Here is a 14520-nt window from a genome sequence, read left to right on the forward strand (position 1 = left end):
TTGTCACCTTGCTTATTTAACTTATATGCAGAGTACATCATGAGGAACGCTGGGCTGGAAGAAGCACAAGCTGGAATCAAGATTGCCAGGAGAAATATCAATAACCTCAGATATGCAGATGACACTACCCTTATGGCAGAAAGTGAAGAGGAACTCAAAAGCCTCTTGATGAAAGTGAAAGAGGAGAGTGAAAAGGTTGGCTTGAAGCTCAACATTCAGAAAACAAAGATCATGGCATCTGGTCCCATCACTTCATGGGAAATAGATGGAAAAACAGTGGAAACAGTGTCAGACTTTGTTTTTTTGGGCTCCAAAATCACTGCAGATGCTGATTGCAGCCATGAAATTAAAAGACGCTTGCTCCTTGGAAGGAAAGTTATGACCAACCTTGATAGTATATTAAAAAGCAGAGACATTACTTTGCCAACCAAGGTCCGTCTAGTCAAGGCAATGGTTTTTCCCGTGGTCATGTATGGATGTGAGAGCTGGACTGTGAAGAAGGCTGATCGCCGAAGAATCGATGCTTTTGAACTGTGGTGTTGGAGAAGACTCTTGAGAGTCCCTTATCCTGCAAGGAGATCCAACCAGTCCATTCTAAAGGAGATCAATCCTGGATGTTCATTGGAGGGACTGATGCTAAAGCTGAAACTGCAATACTTTGGCCACCTCATGCGACGAGTTGACTCACTGGAAAAGACTCTGATGCTGGGAAAGGTTGGGGGTGGGAGGAGAAGGGGACGACGGAGAATGAGATGGCTGGATGGCATCATCGACTCTGTGGACATGAGTTTGAGTGTACTCCGGGAGTTGGTGATGGACAGGGAGGCCTGGCGTGCTGTGATTCATGGGGTCGCAGAGAGTCGGACACGACTGAGTGACTGAACTGAACTGAACTGAACTGAAGATGAGCTTGTGTCACTATAAACTTCCTTCTGGGAACTACTTTTGCTGCATCGCATAGATTTTGTGGTTTTGTTTCCATTTGTCTCCAGGTATTTTTTTATTTGTTCCTTGATTTCTTCAGTGATCCATTGGTTGTGTAGTAGCATATTATTTAGTCTCCACACACTTTGTGATTTTTGAGGGTTTTTTTTTTTTTCTATAGCTGATTTCTAATCTTACAGCATTGTGGTCAGAAAAAATGCTGGGTATGATTTCAGTTTTCTTAAATTTACTGAGATTCACTTTGTGGCCTAGTTTTTATAACAGAGGCTTCCATTTCCCTTAACCACAGCCCTACCTATAAGGATGCCTTGGCAAAGAATTCACCAGGGCTTTGCCTGAGGATCTGCTATTTCGTAAGGTAACATTTCTGCATACATTTGGGACTTTGTGGGGTGAGGTGAAATGAAAGAGCCACATGTTGTGCCTAAATCTTTTGTCATGGCTTCTCAGATTATAATTCACTTTAGCATAGCATAGCATTTGATATGGGGAGGTGTGGGGGCCCACAGATGATTGTCAGTGGGTGGTTTTCTTCTCTTCCCCCTACCTCCACTCCAGCTCCTTATATTCTGTAGAGAGAAATATATAGTCTTTATTTCCAGGAATACAGGACAAATCAGCGCCTGTCATTTTCTGAGTCCTTCTCGTGGGAAGAACCTACCAAAATGTGAGTACTTGGCTTCAGTTTTGGCTTATGTTTTGTGACTCCCACCATGTAGGTACTGGATAACAGAATTCTGGATCATGTTTAAGATGGATACCAGCTTGGCAAGCACCATGGAGGAGTTTCAGGAACTGGTGAAAGCAAATGGCGAGGAACTCCACTGCCGCCTGATTGACACAACACAAATGTGAGTATCCTACCTTTTGAAACCACCTCCCTCCTGTAATATAACCCAGGCTGCTCAGCAAGGCTCTGTGTCCTGCTGTGACCTGTGCTGTGTGTCCCGCTGTGACCCAAGAAGGCTTTAGGCAGGTTCACTGGCTTTACCAAAGAGAAAAGCTTGCCATGTACCAGGAAAGCAGAGAAGTCCCTGGTGATAATGCTGTATGTGGCTTATATCTGAGAGCAGGAGAAAAAGTCTCAGTGAAAAATCACGTAGCGAGACGCTGATTAAAATTTATACAAATGCCAAGAAACTGAAAGTGCAGTGACTAAACTGGTGCTTCTTCAGCAGCCAATGCCTGGAGGCACCCTAAACTTACAAATACAGAAGGCACTGCTGGAAAATGGATCCCGCAGAGGGTTTATAACATACATGGTACATCTGCGAGAGACACTCCAGTCTGTGCAGAGGTGGAAAAGTACTCAGGAATATTTCATATTGTTCCTTGGGATTTCTTATTTATGAGATGGTCCCAGTCTGAAAAAATGAATGCCTGCCCTAATTTGGGGGGAGGAGAGTACACTCATTGTCTGCTAAGGTTTTCATAATGTTGCTTTATTTTAGAATAATACAGATCCCTAGGACATAGAATTCTAGTGCTGAAATATATTTTAAAGATGCTTTTATTTTGGGAAACTGAGGCTCAGCAAGACTGGCTCGTCTGGGGATACAGAGCTAGTCGAGTTAATGACAGAGCAGAAGCTGGACTATGAGAGCCCCTAGTGCCTTGTGCCATGGCCACATAGAAATGATTTCCAAATCACGTGCCAGAGTCCCACTTAAACCTCCTTCGCAGGTTGGACTCTCTGAACTTCTTTCCTTAGAACTGTAACAGCGTGAAAGATAAAAGAAGGTTTTGCAAGAGCAACATCATTTTTAAAATGCAGCACACAGGGCCTGGGGCAGTTTTGAAACCCTGACTTCCTTGTCCCAATACACCCCTACCTGACTTTCCTCTACCAGTATTTTCCACAGTATGTTCTTTAGGAATTAGTGAGTGGGGTGTTGTCTGACCAGATATATTTGAGAAATAGTGAACTGAACTTCCCTTTTGCAGTGCATCTCAGAGTCTGTAATATGCTCTTTGGCTAAGGGGGCTGCAGAATTTGTAGCATTTCCCAAACTTGTTTGACCACAGAACCCTTTTGTCAAGAGACAAGGTTCTCAGGACTCCCCGTTTGGGAAACACAGTCTGCAACCTGCTACCTTTCTCTTTGCTTCCTTAGTGAAGGAAATTGAATAAGAAATATGTGGATTGATTACAAAAGTATGTGTGTGGGGCCAACTCTAGAGTTAGCTAGGCTTCCTTGGTCATTTCAGTTCCTGGGGACATTTGAGGAAAATGTCACAAGTCTGCCCAGAGGGACCATGTGTTCCTACACATGATTCCCCAGCATGGCACCTCCTGTCTGTGCTCTTCTGGCATGGAAACTGCCCCCAAACCTTGAGATTTCCAACCAGATAGAGTCCCCATCACCCTCATGAGATGAAGGAACACACGGTAGACATGGAGAGAACATATGTGACAGGGCTACACAGAGGGGCCAGGACACCGTGACCAGGGCTGTGTCGTTCCCACTTCCTTAAGATCAACACATTTTACCCAGTTCCCATGGCACATTCAGAAGGCTCATGGGAACCATCAAGGCTTCCTAGCTGTCAGCACAGGAAAAGCTGATTAAAGGATACTGTTAATGCATTGTTTTGGCCCCGGAAAGTTAGCTAATGGTGCTTTGCATATTCTTGTGAGAAATGTTCATGGATTTACTTGCATTAGAAAAGCAATTTTGATTTATTCTTTCCCCCATCTTCTCCCTTTTCACTTTTACTCACAAAAGCAATGCCCGTGACTGGTCCAGGAAACTGACTCAAAGGATAAAATCGAACACCAGCAAAAAGCGGAAAGTTTCCCTGCTCTTCGACCATCTGGAGCCAGAAGAACTGTCTGAGCACCTCACTTACCTGGAGTTCAAGTCCTTCCGGAGGATATCGGTATGTACCCAGGGGGCTGGAGAAAAACTGCCCTGCAACAGCTCTAAAAGTAAGCAGAGGAATTCAAAGGCCGCCCACCTCCTTCCCCTGAGGTCCCCTCTGGGCTGGTGGGCCTTCCCGTCAGGCTGTGTGTAGTTGGGCAAGTCAGGGCACACTGCCTGCTGTGTTCCTTCTGCTCTGCTCCACCCTCCAAGTCCACCTCCCCCTCCCCACCACTCGTTCTGGTGGTAGTGCTATGTACACATGATACCTTGTGCACATGAGTGTACATACAAGACATGTGCGTGCGTACACGCGCGCACACACACACACATTTTCCCCCTGATAATCATTAGTCTTTCAGAAATTTTCTTTAAAATTTTCCTCCCCAAAATGAGGATAAGTCCTGTAAGAGTTTGATTTCAGTCTAGAATAGGCTTTGGATGGCTGGGGGAAATTTCAAAATAAATCAAATGCTACTGGTCTAGTTCAGAATTTACCTAAACTCTTGAAGTGCTGCTGACATGGCCCCACAGTCACCCCTGATCCTAGAGATAAACTCTGCTGACTGAGACCTTGCTCCTTGAAACTCTATATGTGACACCAAAGAACACCAGCTCCATGCAAGAGAACTCGCTTCCATTGAAGCCAACAGAGCTTCGTTGGAGAGAGAGAGAGTGACATAATAGATTTTGTGAGATTGTTTTTCCCCTTCAGCAGCGGAGCTGGAACTAGTATTGAGATTTTTCTTTTATGCTGTACTCTTTAGAGTTTAAACGAGATTCTATCCATATCTGCTCAGCATAATATTTGGGTTAACTAGTATGTGTACACAGCCATTTATGCCTAATGACTTCTGTAGAGGGGCATGCTGTGGGTGGAATAAGAAAGATGTCCTTCCTGCCATCCTTGTCGGCAGGAAAGGAGAGGAGGCCCAGGAGCTCCTCTGTCCCTTAGCAGATTCTGGTCATCAGCTCAGCAGAGGTAGCGTGCCCCTCGGGGCTCCAAGAACACTGGAGCGCAGTCCTGATGAGTTTCTTTTTCCCCAGTTCTCCGATTATCAGAATTACCTTGTGAATAGCTGCGTGAAGGAGAACCCCACCATGGAGCGGTCCATTGCTCTGTGCAACGGCATCTCCCAGTGGGTACAGCTGATGGTTCTCAGCCGCCCCACCCCCCAGCTCCGAGCTGAAGTCTTCATCAAGTTCATCCAGGTAGCTCAGGTGAGTGACTGGATGAAGACTTGAGGCCTGGGCTACCAGGTGAATTACTCCCTCTCCCCTCAGCGTCGTCTGTCCATGAAAGCTGTTTTCCCCTCATGAATCTCCTGATGGGGTTTGTGCACCTTCACCTGTACTCAGATCTCGATATGATGGCTTTTCTACATCCTACATGAGATCAGTACGGAGAGGGCCATGTAGGCCATCTTCAGAGTCAGGGTACAGCTTTAGTTCTCTTTAAATCTTTAACACATTTCAGAAGATGCTTACCAGCCAACTTTGTTTTACCTAATGTGATCCACTTAGCAAAGGAAAGGGTAATTCAGATTTCAGTATAGCTGGGCCAGCTTGATTTAAGTCTGTGAGCCCAAGTTATGTTGAATGGCTGGGTTTAGTGTTGAGGAGTAGGTTTTAAGCATTTGATGAGAAAAGAGCTGATACTATGAACACATATCTGAAATTTCAGAGATTCTAGCACTCTATCCCAGTTACAATCCTATTTAAGCCATGGTGTTGCCCTCAAAAATAAAACAGTCTGCTTACTTTGGGGTAAAGGATATAAAAGATTACACTGAACGATATATTTTTCTAGCTTTAGATGTTCTAGACCAGTGTTTCTTAAAGTGTGGTACACGGACCACTTGCTCTGATATTAACTAAAGGTATGTTAAAAGCATAGCTCCCTAAAGCTCAGCCCCAGATCCAGGGAATCTAAACATCAGGACTTGGGTCCAGAATCTTCATGTTAAATAAGTACTTTGGGTGTTTCTTGGAAACCACTGACGTAGAGAGTGGTCTGCAGACCAGCTGAAATGAAGAAGATGGGATGCTTTGCTCGATTTGGGATCTGCTGGTCTGGAACTAAGCTTGGGAAAGAAATGTTTGGAAAACTGCAATACCTGATCACTAGCCTTTGCCCAGAATTAGGAATACTCATAGCACAGAGACAAGAGACAGCTTCAAGCTCCCACATAACTGACATGTATAGTGACTCTGCTAGCATCTGTTTTCTGTGTCACAGAAGCTCCATCAACTGCAGAACTTCAATACGTTGATGGCCGTGATCGGAGGGCTATGTCACAGCTCTATTTCCAGGCTCAAGGAGACAAGTTCACATGTCCCGCATGAAATCAATAAGGTCAGTGCTCCTGTCTCCTCTAGGGCCCTTCAGCAGCATTCCTAGGACCAGTGTCAGCATTTCCTTCTTGAAGGGCAACCCAGAGAGCATTCCCAAGCCACGCCATCCCTTTTTTAACCGGGCAAAATACCCAGGAGAGAACCCCTTAAGAAAACCCACAGGGTGGAGATGTCACAGATTTGTGGGTGAGAGTCAGTCTGGCCACGGTGTTACTGCTCCCCTTCCCGCTGGTGATTTGGGACAAGATGTGCCTCTTTTCCATGCTCATTGGCCACTGAGTGTCCAGAGCCACCATCTTTGCCTGAGCAAGGAACAGTGGTGGTTCAGTGACCATAGTTCAGTTTGCATGTCAAGTGAGGTTATATAGTGACTCGTTAGAAATCTAACTAGCCAGAAACCTTGGAGGGTGACATTCTGGAAAGTTGAATTTTCCCAGATAGTTGGAAATAAGCTTTTCAGGTACGATTTTGTAATAGGTGGTATTTTATCTGTATTTATTAAGTGTCCTATGTACTTTCCTACATTAGATTTTATAGAGACTTTAATCCTTTATGATACAGGACTATTATTATACATATAAACCATTATGATATAGCGCAGATATAAATGCAGCTATATATGATATAGGTTTGATGATGACTGCTTTGAGTATTTCATCTCATCTGGCCTTTCTTACTAAACTCAAACCCCAGCCCCACCTCCAAGCTGACACAGAAGGAGACGCTCTTATTAGGGAAGAGATAACTTAGCCTTGTTGCTCCATCTGCTTTTCCCAGGTGTTCACCCTTCTTTCAGGAAGTCTCTTATTAACCATCCCTGTTCTCACAACACTAGGGTTGGAGGATGCTGCTCCACCCACACCTTCCAGTGGTCTGATCACCGTACAGTTTTTTGATCGTGCTGGCTGAGACCAGGCAGAACAACTGAAGAGGCACATATTGTTCCAAATCACAGAGGCGACGCAGGGAGAGAATCAGAGAGACTAATGTGCCTTCGCGTCGTACTGACAGGCTTCTGCTACTGCTAAGTCACTTCAGTCGTGTCCAACTCTGTGTGACCCCATAGACGGATGCCCACCAGGCTCCCCCATCCCTGGGATTCTCCAGGCAAGAACACTGGAGTGGGTTGCCATTTCCTTCTCCAATGTGTGAAAGTGAAAAGTGAAAGTGAAGTTGCTCAGTCGTGTCCGACCCTCAGCGACCCCATGGACTGCAGCCTACCAGGCTCCTCCATCCATGGGATTTTCTAGGCAATAGTACTGGAGTGGCTTGCCATTGCCTTCTCCGACTGACAGGCTTGCTCCTCTGCAATGCTGCTGGACCTTCAGGGCGGTCTGCAGAGTGAATTCCTAAGTCCAGGGTTAAAGCTAGTGTCCCCCAATAGTTTATTTCACTTTCTAAGGGGTACAAAAGGTTCTCTACCATCTGTGCTGCTCATCTCTCGTCTTGTGAGCCTTACCCCGACTCCACACTCCGCAGCCCTGTTTGCTCAGGTGTGTGCTCTCTTGCAGCCTTGTGACTGTGGGAGGCTGACTCTCAGACCTCAAGTAACTTCATCAGGGAGAAATGGTGCTTCTTAGGCCACAATTTTATGAAACAAATTTCCAGCACAGCATTTAAAATTGTTATTTTGTGTTGTGACATGATCGGCAGGGAGTCTCTCCTTCCTGTCTTTGCTTCTGAGAAGGCTGGTCACCACACATGGGGATGGGGTTCTGTGAACCACATGCTGACTTGAAGCAGGTGTGTTGGAAGGAGCAGCAGGTGTGGCTGCACCCTTGCCTAGCACCCTTAGGCCATAGCAGAGCACAGGCTCTAATGCAGAGTCCCCAGGCCTCCGCTTCATCCCTGTCAGGTCCTTTGCCAGGAGCTGGTCTATTCTGTTCAGTCTTCCTGTCCAGGGTTTCAGTCTGTGAGTGGACTGTCGCCTGCTTCCTAGACATAGGCCCATCCTGAGACTCGCTGAGTGAAGGCCCAGAGCCCAGCATAAGAAATATGAACACTCGATAGATGACTGAAGTGCCACACTGGAAACACACCCTTCCCTACGCCAGCTGTGGGCGGCACACTTCACTTGTCTCTGGAAGACACAAGGGAAGGGGACTGCAGACAGAGTTCAGAGGGACACTTGCCACGCACTGTATAATCTTGTACCTTAAAAAAATTTTTTTTATCTTGTGCTTGTATCACTTATTTTTTAAAAGAACTTTAACATAAAAATATTAAAACCTTACTTAGAATTTTCCAGCTATGAAGTAAAGTACACCTTGCGCTTGGTTAAGTCTGCTCTGTGACATGTAACGTAAGTTGGAGTTGTCACTGGGGAGTCAGAACCTGCACCTTGAGATGGATCGCCCCGTGCCTGACTCATCAGGGACCAGGTGCGATCATGGTAGGGGCCGAGAGTAAACAGGTGGCTGCTGCAGACAGCAGAGCCCGCCTGGAGGGTACCTGTGACCAGCTCTCTTGTTTTGCAGGTTCTAGGTGAGATGACTGAGCTGCTGTCCTCCTGCAGAAACTATGACAACTACCGGCGTGCTTATGGGGAGTGCACCCACTTCAAGATTCCCATCCTGGGGGTGCACCTCAAGGACCTCATCTCCCTGTACGAAGCCATGCCTGACTACCTGGAGGAGGGGAAGGTGAACGTCCATAAGCTGCTGGCCCTGTACAACCACATCAATGAGTTAGTCCAGCTACAGGAGGTGGCCCCGCCCCTGGAGGCCAACAAGGACCTGGTGCACCTGCTGACGGTGAGGCTCCGTGGGAGACAGGTCACTAGCGCGTCCTTATCAAGTATCAGCTCAGTGAAGCCTCACAGAACTCTGTGAAGTGGATACTATAGTTCCATCCGTTTTACGGATGGGGATTCTCAGGCAAAATTACATAACTTGGCAGAGGCTGCACGTTACGAAGCAGCAGAGCCTGGTCTTGGGCCCAGGTGGTGGGACTCCAGGGCTGTGCTCCTTTAACTTCTAGGAGTATTCCCTTCCGTGCAGAAAAGCCAGTCCTAAGCTCTCTGGGAAGAGCTGATAGCAAATCAGGATACAAGCCTTGCTAAGAGATGGAGACAGTGGATTTTCATTAAAAACAAAACAAAAAAAATGGTGGGGGGGAGGGACATGGCAGTGAGTTTAAAAAAACCAAAAACATGTTCATTATTTGGGTCCTGCCACCACTGGCTTAGATTCCAGAGACTTTCAAGCCCAGGGTAGGTGAGCACTTGTGGTGCGGAAGACCAGGATGTGCCCTTTGGGTGCAGCATGAGAGCACATGAACTCCCTTCCAGACTGTGGTTTTGTAGCTCACCAGCTCTGTGACTGTGGGCACAGAACTCTGTTTCCTTCTCTGTGAAATCAGAGAGGTTCATCTCTGTGATGACTTCTCACTTCTCTTTTGGTACTAAAGTTGTACAATTTTTAATCTGCGCTTTTCCTTTTTCTTTTTTTTGCAGCATGGAATAATCACTGTAGCCTCTTCCTACCTCAGGGGACTATTCTCATAGTTCCTCAGGCTTTGCATTCAGCTGGTACCTAATCCCAGCCTTTTTACTAATTGGCCAGGTGACTGTGGCTGGTCTCATCCTTAAGACAGTAACATCTGAGAAAAGAGGCACCGAATCTTAATTTTCTTGGATCACAAATTTTGTGAGGAAAGCAGTGAACATTCTTCTACCCAAAACATACATAAACCGCACTCAAAAAATATGCATGTTATTGAGTTCTTAACCCCCTGAAGCCTATCCACAGAATCAAGTTAAGAACAAGATTACTTCTAAAACTGCTGTCCTCTAAAATTTTAAAGTTCTAAGATATATAAAAGTCTTAATATCATTTGATAATGTCACTTAAATGGAATTCTGTTGCTGGAATCAAATTTTAATAGTATCTGGCCATGAAAACTGTCCTTTCAGTCTGCTTTGCGAGAGAACACCTGAGGTGTGGACCATCTGACCAGACAGCCTTTGGTCTAAGCTCTACATAGAAGTTTAGCTCTTTAACTATAGTTTAAAAGAAACTTCTCCAAATTTAAAAATATTTTAAAGAACTAATGCTTGCCCTACTCCAGTAGTAGATGTTATATCCTCAAAACTTCGTGAATTTTTAACAAGTAACTTACAGCCTGGAAGAGGGAACACCAGGAAAGAAGCACTGGCAAACAGCATCCTAGCAATTAACTCTGTTCTGCTTTGCTTGGCAGTTATCCCTAGATCTCTACTACACTGAAGATGAAATCTATGAACTTTCCTATGCCCGGGAACCCAGGAATCACAAAGCCCCAGTGAGTTTTTCATATTAAGCCTCCCATATGTAACAGGTGCTTTACAAGTTGCTCATCAAGGTCATTAATATTGGAACAGACTTTAGTTCAGTTTAAGAAGATATTATGTTTCTATTATATGCCTGACATCGTGCTAGGAATAAGGAAAACTTGAGTACATATGAGGAATAGTTCCTGACCATAAAGAGCCTGCACAGTACTCAAGGGGATAAGACTCGTATGTGAACAGTAAATAACGTGCCATGAGTGTCAGAAGTGGGAGAATCAGTAAGTGGTTTACTAGTTAGAGAAGGGATATGGCATAGTGGGCTGGAGTGACCTTGCCCTCCTGTTGATTGTAAAGCATCCTCACATCAGTTGCTTCTCTGTATCCATTCATCTGTTCATGGATATTTAGGTTGCCTCCATGTCTTGGCTATTGTAAATAGTGCTGCAATCAACACTGGGGTGCATCTATCATTTCAAAGTTTGGTTTTCTCCAGATATATGCCCAGGAGTGGGATTGCTGGATCGTAACGTGGTTCTATTTACAGTTTTTAAAGGAATATCTGTACTATTGTCTATAATAGCTGTACCAATTTACATTCCCACCAGCAGTGTAGGAGGGCGCCCTTTTTTCCCCACCTTCTTCAGCATTTATCGTGGATAGACTTTTTGATGATGGCCATTCTGACCTGTGTGAGATGATACCTCAGTGTACTTTTGACTCGAACTTCTCTGATAAGTGATGTTGAATATCTTTTCATGTGCTTTTTGGCTATCTCTATGTCTTCTTTGGAGAACTATCTATTTAGATCTTCTGCCTTTTATATAATATATAGGGTTTGTTTTTAAGGAGAGCTGCATGAGTTGTTTGCATATTTGGAGATTAATGCCTTGTCACTTTGTTTGCAAATATTTTTTCCATTTTCTCAGTTGTCTTTTGGTTGTTTTGTGGTTTCCTTGCTGTGAAGAGGTTTTTAAGTTTAATTAGGTCTCATTTGTTTTTATTTTCATTACTGTTGGAGGTGGATCAAAAAAGATATTACTGTGATTTATGTTGAGTATTCCGCCTATGTTTCCCTCTAGGAGTTCTATAGAATCTGGACTTACATGTAGGTTTTTGATCCATTTTGAGTTTATTTTTGTGTATGGTGTTAAAGAATGTTCTAATTTCATTCTCTTACATGTAGCTATCCAGTTTTCCCAGCAATACCTACTGAAAAGACTCTTTTCTCCATTGTCTATTCTTGCCTCCTTTGTCACAGATGAATTGACCATAATTGTGTGGGTTTATTCCTAGGCATTCTATTCTGTTTCATTGATTTATAGTTCTGTTTGTGCTCCAGTACCATACTGTTTTGATTACTGTTGCTTTGTGGTATAGCCTAAAATCAAGGAGGCCAATTCCTGCAGTTCAGTTTTTCTTTCTCAGGATTGCTTTGGCTATTTGGGATCTTTTGTATTTTCATACAAAATTTTAAGCTATTTGTTCTAGTTCTGTGAAAAATGCCATGGGTAACTTGGTAGGAATTGTGTTGAATCTGTAGGTTGCCTTGGGTAGTCATTGGAAGAATACTGACTCTTCCAATCTAAGAATATGGCATATGTTTCCATCTGTTTGTGTCTTCTTCAGTTTCTTTTATCAGCATCTTACAGTTTTTGGCATAAAGGTCTTTTGTCTCCTTAGGTAGGTCTATACTTAGGCATTTTACTCATTTTGATGTAATGGTAAATCACATTCCCTAATTTCTTTCTTATCTTTCATTATTAGTGTATAGGAATGCAAGATATTTTTGTAGTCTGAAACTTTATGAAATTCATTGACAACCTCTAGTTTTCTGGTAGAATCTTTAGGATGTTCTATGTATAGTATCGTGTTCTCTGCAGTGATAGTTTTACTGATTTTCCAATTTGGATTTTTTCTTTTTCTTCTCTGATTGCCATGGCAAGGACTTCCATAACTATGTTGAATAAATGTGGTGACAGTGAACATCCTTGTCTTGTTCCTGATCTTAGAGGGAATGCTTTCAGCTTTTCACCAATGAGTAAAAATGATGTTAGCTGTGCATTTGTCATATATGACCTTTATTATGTTGAGGTAAGTTCCTATGCCCACTTTCTGGAGAGTTTATGAGAAATGGGTGTTGAATTCTGTTGAAAGCCTTTTCTGCATCTATTGAGATGATCATATGGTTTTTATTCTTCAGTTTGTTAATGTGATGGATCACATTGAGTGATTTGTGGATACTTAAGAATCTTTGTGGGCTTCCCTGGTGGCTCAGAGGTTAAAGCGTCTGCCTCCAATGTGGGAGACCTGGGTTCGATCCCTAGGTTGGGAAGATCCCCTGGAGGAGATGGTAACCCAATCCAGTATTCTTGCCTGAAGAATCCCCTGGACGGAGAAGCCTGGTAGGCTACAGTCCACGGGGTCACAAAGAGTTGGACACGACTGAGCAACGGAATGGAAGAATATTTGTATTGCTGCTATAAATCCTACTTGATCATGCTGTATGATCCTTTTAATATATTGTTGGATTTGGCTTGCTAGTATTGGGGTGGCCAAAAAGTTTGTATTTTTCCATAAAATGTTATGGAAATGAACTTTTTGGCCAACTCAGTATTTCATCTAGGATTTTTGCATCTATATTCGATATGAACCTGTAATATTTGTGTGTGTGTAGTATCTTTGGTTGTGGTATCAGGGAGATGGTGGCCTCATAGATTGAGCTTGGGAGTCTTCCTTGCTCTACAGTTTTTTGGAAGAGCCTCAGAAGGATTGGTGTTACCTCTTTTCTAAATGTTTGATAGAATTCACCTGTGAAGACATCTAGTACTGGATTTTTGTCAGTTTCAAGTTTTTTAAATCACCATTTAAATTTTACTACTTGTGATTGGTCTGTTCATATTTCCTGTTTCTTCCTAGTTCAGTCTTGGAAGATCATAGCAAAGAATCTGTCAATTTCTTTTAGATTGTCCATTTTCTTGACATATAGTTGTTCATAGTAGTAGTCTCTTACGATCCTTTGTATTTCTATGGTGTCAGTTGTAACTTTTCCTTTTTCATTTCTAACTTTATTGATTTGAGCCCTCTCCTCTTGATGAGTCTGGCTAAAGGTTAAAGGTTTATCTATTTTTTCATTCTCTAGTTGCTTTACAGAGAGGAAATCTAAATGAACTACTTTACTCTGTCAATATCTTCAGAGAGATATTGGAGAGAAACTATTCTAGAGTTCGATTACATGTGGGCCCTCTGCTCCCTGCTACTGCATAGTTGAGGGTTATCCATAGATACAACTACCAGGTAATGGGAGAAGAAAGAGCTGTAGGTTATAAGACTGCATTATAGTTATTGGGATTTCTCAAATATTTCATTTTAGCCACTAACACCTTCAAAGCCACCAGTAGTAGTGGATTGGGCCTCTGGAGTATCTCCCAAACCTGATCCAAAGACCATAAGCAAACACGTCCAGAGGATGGTGGATGTAAGTACAGCCATGTCTCCATGCAGGCAAAAAGCAAGGTACTGCCTGGTTTAGTTCTTTGGGGGCGGGGGAGGGGAGTACAGTGGTAGAAACAAGAAGGGTAAGAAATTTGAAACTTTCCTACTTGAGCACAGGGAACCACTTCCCATATTGTGGTTGCTGAACAGTTCACAAGTTACGTTTTGCCAACACACTTGGGCCTCATGGAGGGAAGTGTACCTAGCAAGAGAGCATACATTTAAAGGCTGTCAGTTGACTTGCAGGCAGAGAGGGGTTAGAAAAGCTTTAAGTTAAAGGAGAATCTAAAAAGTTTGGCACGGCTTAATTCAATTCACTGTGCTACATGCCTCCATATTTCTCTATTTATCCTGTGGACTATTCCAGTGTAACAAGAAAAGCACACGCCGGCAAGTGACAGGAGCACTTTGGGCTCGGCTGTCAGTGGAAGCTGCACTGCAGTCTGAGCTGTGCAGTGAAGGAAGGGCCAAGTGGAGGGGGACGCCCCTCAGTGTGGTGCACTGTGGGCACAGTGAGCTGGCGCGGGGCGGGCTATTGACATACTAATGGGACTGAAAGCACCTAGCCACCCCCCAGATGCTGGTGCCTGCAAAGACC

The 14520-nt window shown here is 43.9% G+C and overlaps 1 protein-coding gene across 9 annotated transcripts in view; it reads left to right on the forward strand.

The window, feature by feature from the left end:
• The window catches only part of RASGRP1 (RAS guanyl releasing protein 1), a 178418-nt gene that overhangs the window by 151111 nt on the left and 12787 nt on the right, over positions 1-14520 (forward strand). For all 9 annotated transcript variants that reach the window (XM_088839813.1, XM_088839817.1, XM_088839819.1 and 6 more), the window contains 8 exons: positions 1241-1303; positions 1665-1796; positions 3671-3824; positions 4853-5026; positions 6045-6161; positions 8638-8913; positions 10361-10441; positions 13801-13905. In XM_088839813.1, the coding sequence (XP_088695939.1) occupies positions 1241-1303; positions 1665-1796; positions 3671-3824; positions 4853-5026; positions 6045-6161; positions 8638-8913; positions 10361-10441; positions 13801-13905 (1102 nt within the window). The remainder of the gene's footprint in view (positions 1-1240; positions 1304-1664; positions 1797-3670; positions 3825-4852; positions 5027-6044; positions 6162-8637; positions 8914-10360; positions 10442-13800; positions 13906-14520) is intronic.

The sequence above is a fragment of the Moschus berezovskii genome, chromosome 9 (assembly GCF_049115385.1).
Source record: "Moschus berezovskii isolate FMDL1 chromosome 9, NW_MosBer_1.0, whole genome shotgun sequence".
Lineage (NCBI taxonomy): Eukaryota > Metazoa > Chordata > Mammalia > Artiodactyla > Moschidae > Moschus > Moschus berezovskii.